The sequence below is a fragment of the Acipenser ruthenus genome, chromosome 7 (assembly GCF_902713425.1).
Source record: "Acipenser ruthenus chromosome 7, fAciRut3.2 maternal haplotype, whole genome shotgun sequence".
In the NCBI taxonomy this organism is placed as follows: Eukaryota; Metazoa; Chordata; class Actinopteri; order Acipenseriformes; family Acipenseridae; genus Acipenser; species Acipenser ruthenus.
This window is the reverse complement of record NC_081195.1, coordinates 9,137,010-9,150,137: the sequence shown is the minus strand read 5'-3', so window position 1 is coordinate 9,150,137 and position 13,128 is coordinate 9,137,010. Positions and strand designations below refer to the sequence as shown.

The 13,128-nt window shown below is 46.3% G+C and overlaps 1 protein-coding gene across 1 annotated transcript in view; it reads left to right on the top strand.

Annotated features, from left to right (window-relative positions):
* The window catches only part of LOC117416003 (pro-neuregulin-3, membrane-bound isoform-like), a 127,794-nt gene extending 115,479 nt beyond the window's left edge, over positions 1–12,315 (top strand). The window contains exons 5-9 of the mRNA XM_059026298.1: positions 1,930–2,032; positions 2,295–2,403; positions 3,226–3,341; positions 4,946–5,128; positions 11,130–12,315. Of these exons, the coding sequence (XP_058882281.1) occupies positions 1,930–2,032; positions 2,295–2,403; positions 3,226–3,341; positions 4,946–5,128; positions 11,130–11,646 (1,028 nt within the window). The 3' untranslated portion in view covers positions 11,647–12,315. The remainder of the gene's footprint in view (positions 1–1,929; positions 2,033–2,294; positions 2,404–3,225; positions 3,342–4,945; positions 5,129–11,129) is intronic.
* Positions 12,316–13,128: the final 813 nt, after the last annotated feature.

The window sequence follows — 13,128 nt, the reverse complement described above, 5'->3', positions numbered from 1 at the left end:
TGGTACACACTGTGAGCTCAACAGCTTTCTCCCTGTAAGCACAATTTCCACAGTGTATTGTGTGTATTGATTGATCCTATATACTCTTCCTATATAGTGCTGTCAGGCACAGACTATCATAAGCCTTTCAAACTCACACTCTTTGCTTCAAACTGGTAGCAGGAAGAGAGAGAGAGAGAGAGAGAGAGAGAGAGAGAGTGAGAGAGAGAGAGAGAGAGAGAGAGAGAGAGAGAGAAGGTGCACAACCAAGTGGAAGAGAAGCTTTTACGTCCTTTCAGTTGCTATGGTGCTATGGGCAAAGCCCTTAAAACTACAGTTAGATGTCTTCAGATGCACTTATATTAAGCCGCTGTATATGAGGCGCTCTTTGTGAGAGGAACTTGCAAAGGATTTCCCATGGCTTTTAGGGTGTGTCCTCATCTGAAATGTGTATTGTGATTGGGTGCCTCTGTTGAGTGACAGATCTTGCTTTGAAAAACTGCTTCGCTTAACGGCAGGTGTTAACTTATAGTTTGTGTTGAGATGTTTCAATAAAACTGTGGATGGAAATGGTAGCAAAACCAATTAAAAAGAAACGACTTAAGAGCTAGAAGCTTAAAGAAGAATATACAAAGAAGTATACATTTATTAAACAAAGTAAGATTTCAGAAAAATTGTAAATGTGATTTGCCAATGGCCACTGCCGATCGTGTAGGTCCACTTGTGAAAGCAGCTTTTCCCAAAGAGTAAAATTGCCTCCAAGTATCCAAGTATGGCTGTGTCAATTATTGAAGCTTTAACATCTGTTACAAGTACCGAACTGGTCACAGATTTGAAAAGGGCCTTTTTCACCCTTGCAACAGACGGCAGCAATGATACAGACTCAGTTGTACCCAGTAGCAAAGAATTTAAAAAGTGGTGATGCAGCTGCTTGCTTTGCCGTCATGCAAGGATATATTAGCGACAGGAGAAAATAACTTTAGGACAGTGAATACAGTATTACAATCTTTTGGAATACCGTGGAAAAATTACATTGCATTTGGAGCAGATAATCCATCTCTGATGCTAGATGTACATAAAGGCATAGCTGCCTTTGTGAAGATGGAGAACAAATCTGTGTACATTCAGGGTTGTCCCTGTCATTTAATCCACATTGCAGCACAGCTTGTAGATTGTTTTATGTAGCAACTAACCTCGTTGGTGCTAGGGATTTCTATCTTACAAAGTTGGCATCTCTGGTAGAGAAAGAGAGTGTGAGTGCATATCAGTCTGAACAGCATGGTTACTGGTTGATGTCGACTCTCAGAGAGACAATCATTCCATTGCCTGTTGCTTAGCAACCGGTTGAAGGGGTGTGTCTGTTGTTTGCACATGGCACCTGATTGGTCACAAACTATAGAAACACAACACTGGCTCACAACTCACAGAAGCACAACACTGACGCACATGACTGTACAATCAACGCAACACCCCACTCACACACCCCTAGTCCCCCAGTCCTCAGTCCTCAGTGCTCTGATTACAGTGTACAGGAACCATTTCACTGATTACAGCACACTCATTTCACACAGCCTGGGGAAACAAGGGGAAGTAATTCATTATAATGGACTCTCAATTTAATATTGATTCATTTTGAAAGAGAAATAATAACGCTCCCCAGGGCCTGGAAGATTCTGGCACTTGCCTAGTCACTCACCCCAGACACAGAGAGCCTTGTGAACGAGAGAATGGGCCGAGACACCCCTTGCCTGACAGGTTTGACAAGTCACAAGCCTCTGTAGCTGTCCCCTGCTGCCATTTTACCATTCCATTTCTTAACAGAGAGTGACAAAGGTTTTAACACTGTTCTCTCTCTCTCTCTCTCTCTCTCTCTCTCTCTCTCTCTCTCTCTCTCTCTCTCTCTCTCTCTCTCTCTCTCTCTCTCTCTCTCTCTCTCTCTCCTGTGTATAGAGAGTAAGGAGGTGTACCAGAGGCAGGTGCTGTCAATCTCCTGCATCACAATTGGGATCAGTCTCCTGGGCACGCTCTGTGTTGCCTTCTACTGCCGCAACAAGTGAGTAAGGGGCCATCTGGTGGCGGGGAGGGGCAGCGCAGCCAGCCAGCCAGTTCTCAGTGGGATAGCCTCTTCAGACAGTATGTGATACAGTATTAAACTGTCAAGAAACCAGCAAGACTGAACTGAATACTTGAAATGATATTGATGTTATTATCTCTCGTGTTCTCCCCCTGCTCAGTCATGCTCAATTAATATATGAAGTACATTAGACATAAAAACATTCTTATGCACTCCTGAGCTAAACCTGCTTTCTCCCCAGGAGACGGAAGGAGAAGCTCCAAGCTCACCTGAAAGACAGCCACAGCCTCAAGAGCTACAGCCTCAACACCTCCAGCCTCATGTCCAAATCCACCCTCAGGCCTCAGAGTGTGAGTTGCAGTATCTTCTCATTGGATTGCCCTGTATTGTATTTGATTGTATTGGGATTCTAGAACACCAGGGCTAAAACCCCCATTCTTCTTCAAAAGTGGATGAATTAGAAATACAAATATAGAACTCACATTGGTGTCGCCATCTTGACTTGAGTTTTGCATTGCTTAACTTTACTGACCTGTATGCTCCTGTATTGGAATATACCAAACCAATGGAGTGGGAGGTAGGGAGGGGAGCATCATTGTCTAGTGTTTAGAGCTAAAGGACTGTGAGGGAGAGAGGGAGGCAGTGTGATCTAAGGGTTAGAGTCAAAGGGACTGGAAGGAAGGCAGGCTGTGTGGTCTAGTGGTTAGAGTTGAGGGACTGGGAGAGAGAGAGGGAGGCAGGCAGCATGGTGGTCTAGCGACAGTAGTCTAAACACTCAATTCCTCCCATGCATTCAAAACAACCCATTCACTCAAAATCCCTGTCATTCTTTCCTATCAACAAGGGCAACAATAGGGCCATACCATTCCTCTCTGAGGGGTGGCTGCTGTTATTATGACCCGAACCTGCAGCAGCTATTCGAAAGCCACCCAGTTTTATTAATGTATTAAATAAAATAATAACTTTTCATTCTCCGACACATTAGACCTTTTTTCCCCAATGGGAGTGGCTTGGTAATGGTTTATAATCCATTTTGAAAACGTTCCCATGATCTGCTGTGGGATCAGCTGCGACCAATGACGTCATGCTTGGACAGTGTAAGGCATTATATGTTTCCTATTGAAAGCAGTGTTTTTTTCCATTTTATGACCAGAGTGTTTGTTTCTCTGCAGTACTGCAAGGCTCCTGTGCCCTCCCCTGCACTAGGGGGCAGTGTTCATGAGTCCAGTTTCTCACACGGTGGCCAATCCCCCCACACCAGGATTTCGCAGAAGGTGAAACAGCACAGGTATGACATCAGCAATTCACAGTTATCTATGATCAAAGTGTTGTGGTGTCACTGGCACAGATACTGTATGACATCATCAATCTTTACTCATGGAGCTTGTCACAGAACAGCTAAACTGTAATATTGGATTAGCTTTTGGAAGTGGGGGAAGAGAATGAAGAAGAAAGTATTTCCTAAGAAGGAATTTTGCAATCCGCAATGACTAGCAGCTGACTGATACTATTCTGTAGCGCACTATGCTATAGTCTTGGAACAGTGTGATTGAGCTGGAGAGAGTTTATTGCTGTAATAGATCCATTATTTACACTATTTAATGTTTTAATCATTTGTGATGTCCTTCTATTACGGTACAGTTAGTGTAATCCTGGGATACTCTGTTAATTCCAGCTGTAAATCCCAGTTGTTCTGTGTGTCTGTCCCAGTATAGTTTTCCGTTCTGTGATTCTGACAAGCAGTTTGGTTCAGTTTCGCATACAGCAGATTCAGACAGGAGTTCCAGAATGCAAGCATGTTAAAGTGCTGCAATACAACATTTCAAATCTACCAAGCACAAATACAAGGAATGCATCAGTGGGTTGCAACTCCAAATAACATTACCAAAAACCAAGGTAATGTCTACAAGTGTAATAGTAAAGTGCATTAGCGAAATGCAGTATGAAAAATGCAGCAGAGAATGCATCTAAGTGCTGCCATTAGTCCACCGAGTAAAATCAAGAAACCCATATCATACAAGAACAAACTCTTGACATTGTTATAAAATGTTGTGTAATTCCCAAATCCCATTCTGTGTGTAAACCCTGGATTGCGTTGTGTGTAATTCCTGGATTGTGTTGTGTGTAATTCCTGGATTGTGTTGTGTGTAATTCCTGGATTGCATTGTGTGTAATTCCTGGATTGCGTTGTGTGTAATTCCTGGATTGTGTTGTGTGTAATTCCTGGATTGCGTTGTGTGTAATTCCTGGATTGCGTTGTGTGTAATTCCTGGATTGTGCTGTGTGTAATTCCTGGATTGCATTGTGTGTAATTCCTGGATTGCATTGTGTGTAATTCCTGGATTGTGTTGTGTGTAATTCCTGGATTGCGTTGTGTGTAATTCCTGGATTGTGCTGTGTGTAATTCCTGGATTGTGCTGTGTGTAATTCCTGGATTGCATTGTGTGTAATTCCTGGATTGCGTTGTGTGTAATTCCTGGATTGTGCTGTGTGTAATTCCTGGATTGCATTGTGTGTAATTCCTGGATTGCGTTGTGTGTAATTCCTGGATTGTGTTGTGTGTAATTCCTGGATTGTGTTGTGTGTAATTCCTGGATTGTGTTGTGTGTAATTCCTGGATTGCATTGTGTGTAATTCCTGGATTGTGCTGTGTGTAATTCCTGGATTGCATTGTGTGTAATTCCTGGATTGTGTTGTGTGTAATTCCTGGATTGCGTTGTGTGTAATTCCTGGATTGCCTTGTGTGTAATTCCTGGATTGCGTTGTGTGTAATTCCTGGATTGTGTTGTGTGTAATTCCTGGATTGTGTTGTGTGTAATTCCTGGATTGTGTTGTGTGTAATTCCTGGATTGAGTTGTGTGTAATTCCCGACTCCCACACTGTGTGTTGCAGGAGCAACTCTCTGTCTCACAGCCCAGACCAGCGAAGCCGAGCCACACACAGATTTGCCCCTCGCAGGACACCACCACTTCCGCATGGGAGACTCAACCCTATTGGAGGAGCCAGGGATTCTGGGCCCGCCTACCAGCACCTGCAGGAGGCTGAGCCATCAGAGAAGGAGGCGGTGCAGGAAGGGTGAGCAACAGGGGGTAGGGCAGAGGATTACTCTCCTATTGGCGCAGAGCTGAGAGCTGTATCAGTGGGGGTGTATGGAGTGAATCCATGTAAAAGAAGAGGTGGAACTCAATTAAATAGTCAGGGTGTCCAACCTATGAGTGAGTCAATACCTTGGTTAAATTGAGGTCTTGCTGCAGATTGATTCCCAGTGAGTCTGACACAGACAGGGAGTGTTTGACTCGATGGCAGGCTGACCTACATCCTGGTCTCTCTCCACCTGCTGCCAGCCTGCGTTGCCATGGATACAGTCTGCAGAGGAAGCAGGGCTAGGAGCAGAGGCCGAGGTGCAATGGGAACAGAGTGGCCCTGCTCTGCACTGCCAGCCTGTACATGTGTGCTGAGCTCCCCACTCCACAGTAATGCCATTCATAAATCAAATACATACAAATGCTTTCCTGAAACTATCCATTATATTATTAAAGTTGAACCAGATCACCAGCTCCATCTCTGATCTCTACAGTCTGGCCTCTGTGTGCCGGTTCAATCTGAGAATCCTTGAGCACAGGAGAGAGTTTATCAGTTTTCAAAGGGACTGTCGAGTGTTTATTCTGTCAGGGCCAAGTTTCAAAGCAATGCGATCAGAATCTCTGAAGTTTAAATAGCGTGCCACTTCAACATTCCTGAAATGTGCACTTCTTTAACAAAGACATGATTGCACATTATAATTAATGCAGTTTCCATATAGAGAGAGGCGTGCTGGGAATTGACATTTCTAGGTTGAGTGTAGTTTTTTGTTGTGTTCTGTATTTGATGTGGGCCAGTTTGTCCACACCCTTAATGAAGGCTAAGATCAACGGCAACACCATTAGCAAAGATATAACTCAGTCTTAAATATGTATTGAATGTTTGAAGATGGTCTGTGTCAGAGATTATAAATGATTGCGCAAGGATCATTTGCTCAAAGCCTCCTGGCCCGTTATGTCATTGTTGTGAATAAAGATAATATAATTACACTGTGTAACACAATTTTTGTTCCTGGGTAGTAAGTGTTATTTCCTAATTGCTTATGCCTCAAAAGTATAGAAAATGGCTATTATTCCCCACAAACTTTGCTTTTGTGACCAGGACAGTGATATTTTGAAATTTACCTATTTCCAATGTGAAAACGGGCGGATTTGTGTCTTTTCGTTCACATAAAGTCAGAAAAAAACAACATATGAATCCAAATTAACATGTATTTATACAAAAGTAATACAAAAATGACTACAAAAGATTTAGAAGTGAGTAGTTTTTCGAGATTTACGATTATACTGTAAATCACTTTCACGAATCAGCCCCCAAATGTAGTCTCCCATCATGTTCTCGTTATACTGTCCTTGGTAGCAGCGTTCAAAGTCCAGTATATCCTGGTGGAAGCGCTCGCCTTGCTCCTCCGAGTACGCTCCCATGTTCTCCTTGAATTTATCAAGATGAGCATCAAGGATATGGACTTTGAGGGACATCCTACAGCCCATTGTGCCGTAGTTCTTCACCAGAGTCTCAACCAGCTCCACATAGTTTTCGGCCTTGTGATTGCCCAGACAAAGCTGTTCCAAGCTGCTTTCTCCTTACTAGTGAGCTTCTTGGGGAATTCATTGCACTCCAGGATCTTCTTTATCTGTGGTCCGACGAAGACACCAGCTTTGACCTTTGCCTCAGACAGCTTAGGGAAGAAGTCTTGAAGGTACTTGAAGGCTGCCGACTCCTTATCTAGAGCTCTGACAAATTGTTTCATAAGGCCCAATTTGATGTGCAGTGGTGGCATCAGCACCTTCCGGGGGTCTACCAGTGGCTCCCACTTGACGTTGTTCCTCCCCACAGAGAACTCGGTCCGCTGTGGCCAGTCCCGCCTGTGGTAGTGCGCCTTGGTGTCCCTGCTGTCCCAAAGGCAAAGATAGCAGGGAAACTTAGTAAAACCGCCTTGGAGACTGTGGCAATGTGCCCCGCCCCTGTGTGCATTTGTGTGGTCTGTGTTGTATATATGCGTGCGTATGTTAATGTTGGTGTATAGATTGGTACACGGGATATAAACGGGTCTGTGTTTCACGTGTGTTTAAAGTGTATAATTATATTTAGGCACGAGGATGGCACATCACTTCACGTGCAGATAAAATGTGTATAATGTGTGGCACGGGGTTGCACGTAATTAATTCACGTGCTGGGATTCAAGTGAATAATTAATTAGTAATTGAATCCCAGCACAACAGTATATATAGATGCACATTTTCACTCAGTCGGGGTTAGGTGTTCGGGAGTGGAGAACGGGTGTGGAGAAGGAGAGTTAAAATAAGAGAAAAGATCGTAAATATAATAGTTGTTTGTACTCACCGTGTTTGTTTGTCTCCGTGCACCGTTTGTTAAGTGTTTAGTCCGTTTTGTTTATATGTTTCTTTTGGCTACCAGTGCCGTGTCCTGTTTTGTACTGTTAAACCCTTTTATTTGTTAAATAAACGCTGAGTGCAGCCATTGCACTCAGCTCATCATTACCACCGTCTCTGTTGTTTGTGTTCCTGTTTCTGGTCTGACGCCACCCACTCCGGCCGTCTTTGTGACACGTGGTGTCTTCGTGGGATAGCCGCGCCTCCAAGCGTCAGACCAGGAGGGGTCTGGATTAAAAAAAAAAAAAAAAAAAAAAAAAAAATTACAAATATTGTTTTGGGGGAAAAAAACAAACAAAAAAAATCAATGGCAGAAGACGCCATCAAACTGCGGGGCTGGTTCCTGGAGAATGCTGGGCTGGAGGCCCAATCTCTGCCCATAGTCGTCCGAGTCCTGTGGATGATGGACAGTGAGAGATGGGAGGCATATCAGCAGGAACACACCCCAAACACCTTGGAGGAGGGTGTGGAGTTTGTCCTCAACTACCTGGAGGCAACCATAAATGGAACAGCAGCCCAGGTAGCAGGACCACCAGCAGAGGAGTACCTGCTGTCCCCATCTCCACCAGCAGAGGGTGAGTACCTGCTGTCCCCATCTCCACCAGCAGAGGGTGAATGCCTGCTGGTTTTGCCTCCACAGCCCAAATGGGAGGAGCCTGAGCATCCACAGCCCAAATGGGAGGAGCCCAAGCGGAAGGAGCCCGAATGTCCTACGCCTGAGTGGGAGGAGCCCGAATGTCCTACGCCTGAGTGGGAGGAGCCCGAACGTCCTACGCCTGAGTGGGAGGAGCCCGAACATCCTACGCCTGAGTGGGAGGAGCCCGAACGTCCTACGCCTGAGTGGGAGGAGCCCGAACGTCCTACGCCTGAGTGGGGGGAGCCCGAACGTCCACAGCCCAACAGAGAGGAGTCGGGGCGTCCACAGCCCAACAGGGAGGAGTCGGGGCGTCCACAGCCCAACAGGGAGGAGTCGGGGCATCCACAGCCCAACAGGGAGGAGTCGGGGCGTCCACAGCCCAACAGGGAGGAGTCGGGGCGTCCACAGCCCAACAGGGAGGAGTCGGGGCGTCCACAGCCCAAAAGGGAGGAGTCGGTGCATCCACAGCCCAAAGGGAGGCAAGTCGGGGCTTCCACAGCCCTGGGACCCAAGCCACCAGCAGAGGGAACATGCCTGCTGGTTCAGCCCCAAGAGCCAGAAGGGGAGGAGTTACAGGCTCAACCCCCTGAAAATTTTTGGGGGGGAGAAGGGCAGGATGCTGGTGTCCCCCAGCAGCCTCTCGCTATGCTGCTGAAGGCAGCACGGCGTGCACATGCCCAGCCGCCACAGCAGAGGGAGCCAGCACCGCCAGGAGCAGAGGAGCTGGAGCTGCCTCTACCTCCACCACCTCCAGGAGCAGAGGAGCAGGAGCTGCCTCTGCCTCCACCACCTCCAGGAGCAGAGGAGCAGGAGCTGCCTCTGCCTCCGCCACCACCACCGCAAGGAGCAGAGGAGCAGGAGCTGCCTCTGCCTCCACCACCTCCAGGAGCAGAGGAGCAGGAGCTGCCTCTGCCTCCACCACCGCCAGGAGCAGAGGAGCTGGAGCTGCCTCTGCCTCCACCACCGCCCGGAGCAGAGGAGCAGGAGCTGCCTCTGCTGCCCGTACCTCCGCAGGGAGTACGGTGGCCGGAGCCCCAGAAAGGGGAGCTGCCGGCCACGAAGAAGGGGGAGGAGGTCTGGAGACCACGTTCCCCAGCAGTAGTTTCGCTGCAGGAGTTCTTGTGGCCGGAGCCCCACAGGAGGGAGCTGCCGGCTACGAAGAAGGGGGAGGTCGGGGGACCACCTGCCCCCGCAGCTTTTTCGCTGCAGGACGGGACCAGCATGCTGTCAGCCGTGCCACTACCGGCAGGGGAGCTGACAGCATTGCCAGCCATGGGCCTACTGAAGCCTCCCTTCCCAGCCCGAGACTTTGTCCTGGACTGCTGGATTTTTAAGGGGGGAGGTGGCCGTTGAGGCCATGTGTGCTGCGCACAAGGGGGGGTATACGTGGCAATGTGCCCCGCCCCTGTGTGCATTTGTGTGGTCTGTGTTGTATATATGCGTGCGTATGTTAATGTTGGTGTATAGATTGGTACACGGGATATAAACGGGTCTGTGTTTCACGTGTGTTTAAAGTGTATAATTATATTTAGGCACGAGGATGGCACATCACTTCACGTGCAGATAAAATGTGTATAATGTGTGGCACGGGGTTGCACGTAATTAATTCACGTGCTGGGATTCAAGTGAATAATTAATTAGTAATTGAATCCCAGCACAACAGTATATATAGATGCACATTTTCACTCAGTCGGGGTTAGGTGTTCGGGAGTGGAGAACGGGTGTGGAGAAGGAGAGTTAAAATAAGAGAAAAGATCGTAAATATAATAGTTGTTTGTACTCACCGTGTTTGTTTGTCTCCGTGCACCGTTTGTTAAGTGTTTAGTCCGTTTTGTTTATATGTTTCTTTTGGCTACCAGTGCCGTGTCCTGTTTTGTACTGTTAAACCCTTTTATTTGTTAAATAAACGCTGAGTGCAGCCATTGCACTCAGCTCCTCATCACCACCGTCTCTGTCTGTGTATTCCTCTCTGGTCTGACGCCACCCACTCTGGCCGTCTTTGTGACAGAGACCCATCAGGAATGCCACCATTTTGAAGTCTCCTATGACCTCCCAGCCGTACTCATCATACTTCAAGGCGTCCAGCAGCCTCTTGATGCCATCTCAGAAAAATGCAGATATGTATCCACTTAGGCAGCTGGAACTAAACTGAACTGGTGGGCTTAATGCCCCTGTATTTATACTACTATTTATATTACTGGAAAGTTCTAGAAAGTTCTAGAAAGTTCTAGAAGTTACTCCAAGTTTACTCAGCACTGAATCTATCTGGAATGTTCTGGAAAATAGGTAAATTTCAAAATATCATTGTCCTGGTCACAAAAGCAAAGTTTGTGGGGAATAATAGCCATTTTCTATACTTTTGAGGCATAAGCAATTAGGAAATAACACTTACTACCCAGGAACAAAAAAAAAACAAAATTTGTTACACGGTGTTATTTACGGCATGATATTATCTGCAAACCGGTTCTGGTCCCTTCCACGGATGACTGCAGCTCACTTACTAAGTAGGACGGAAAGCAAATCCTGATGAAAGCTCAGCCATGCTTTGAACAAATAGTCTGTGTGTAATTATTTATAATCCTTGACATGCTGTGCTTCAAACACTTGTTATGCCTCTGTTGTAATATTCATAACTCTCTCATTGTTAAGAAAAATATTCAAGATTTAAGTTGTGAAATACCATGTAGCTTCCAGACCAAGGACAGCTGAGGAGGCTATAGAGGGTAGGAGACACTATACACAGTGGTGAGGGTATGGAATGGGTTACTTAGACACGTTGTTGATGGTGAATCCCTGGGATCCTTTAGACCCAACTTGACAGTTGTTTGAGATCAGTAATCAACTAGGAACTGAATGAGCACTCCTGGTCTGAATGGATTCCTCTCGTTCATAAATGTTCTCATTTTCTTACAGCGTGTGCAGCTTGATTGTTCACGCTCTCTCCTTCTGTCTCTTCCCCACACAGGCACTACTCAGTAAGCGGCGTACCCCCACTACACCCCCAGGATGTTTTATTAAATATGCAACCCCCCCTCTGTGCTTCTGCTGCAGGGGCTGGAGGGGCAAAGCCTGAACTGCAGTGCAGCCTAGATCCCCAGAGAGCCTGGTCCATCCCTATCATCCCCTCTGTCCAGGGCCCCGATGACCCTTCCTGTATGCAAACAAGCAGAGAACGAGGGGGCAGGGGCTGTGCTTCAGCACCAGGGAGCTCCGCCCTCTCTCTCAGCCCCATGTGCTCCCCGGCTGCATTACCACCCTCTGGCCAGCAGCAGGAGGTGGCGCTATTGCTCCACACTGCTCATGAGCAGCTCAGGGTGCTGGCACACGCTCACAGGAAGTGTGAGGACTGCAGTCCGGTCCTCCCAGCCAGCTTCATGTCATCGGCTATAAGAAGAGGAGGCGTGGCCAAAGCCACCCCTGCTGAGACCCAATTGGTCCACCCCAGAGGTCCCCACAAAGACAACTCCCCTTCCTGTCAGTGAACCATAAAGAGGAGTGGCTGATCTGATCTTGGACCGATCGTACAGCAGGGGAGGAGTTTCAAAACTGGAACTGAAACGGTACAAACGTGACTGCAGAAACAACATATGGGAACAAGCAAATACAAAAAAAAACTTTAAAAACGCAAACTAATGACAAATGGAAGAAACGAAAAGACAAACAGATGGGGGTTCAAAACTAAAAAAAAGAGAAATTATTTATATGCATTTATTTAAAATGAGAAACATCTACTTAGAAAGAAAACCAAATAGTCTGTCATCTTCATGGTGTTTTTAATTGTTAAAAAAAGTAAAATGTAAAGAAGTAAAGTAACACAAATGATAAAAACGTGAATTTTTACAAGTAAACAATTATGAAACTCACTTCAAACTGCCTGCCATTCACCCTCAATCTGTACCCCTATGTAATGTAACAGAGCCCCCAACTCTCCCTCAATCTGTAACAGAGCCCCCAACTCTCCCTCAATCTGTAACAGAGCCCCCAACTCTCCCTCAATCTGTAACAGAGTCCCCAACTCTCCCTCAATCTGTAACAGAGCCCCCAACACTCCCTCAACACTCCCCCAATCTGTAACAGAGCCCTCAACTCTCCCTCGATCTGTATCCCTCTGTAACAGCTCTCCCTGATTAAATGCAGACAGTTTATTCCCCTTCCTGAATTGGGGTGACTGTACACCCTTTTTTCTTCCTTTCTTCCTGCTTGACCTTTGTCTTCTGCCTGAGAATCCCACTAAAAGATTTGCGGCTGGCAGGTTCAGGGTTTCGATTGGCTAAAATGGATCTATGTGCATATTTCATTTATTTGTATTTTCTTAAAACCCTTATTCCCAGCTGAATGTTCGATTGTGTTAATATTTTACAACCCCCCCTGCCCCCCCCCCCCCCCATTTAAAACTCATGCATACTGCAGGATGCCTCTGAGAAGTTTGATTGAAATGTCTCAGTAGAACAGGACAATTCCACAGGAGCTGTATTTGTTGGACTAGTTTTTACCTTTGAGTGTGTCCAGGCTGTGCACTGTGGTTGTATCATCCATAACTATTAAGCACTCCATAAAGCTAAATTTAGAAATACTGAAACGAAGCATAGCACAGATACTGGTGCTCCTGACTGGCTTCACTCAGAGAGTTTAACCAATCAGAACCCTGGACTAAACAACACAACAGAAGTGTTAGAGACGATCCCTGAGATCTGGGCACTTTGAGGGAGGACAGGAGAGAGTTTCTGTTCTTTTATTTGTTTTTAAAAACTGAAGGTGTCACAAGGCTGTAATCTACATACACTGAGGGGAGGGGGTGCCAGGGCTGTGCAGTAAATTCAGAGTCGGGATGTTCCCTTTAAGAGAACCCATTCAGATTCAATTAAAACCGCCTGGAACCCTAGAGAACATGTTTTTTCATCACCACTCAATTAATCAAAGCCACATGGTTTTGAAAATAACAGTAGCATTTCTGTTACAATACA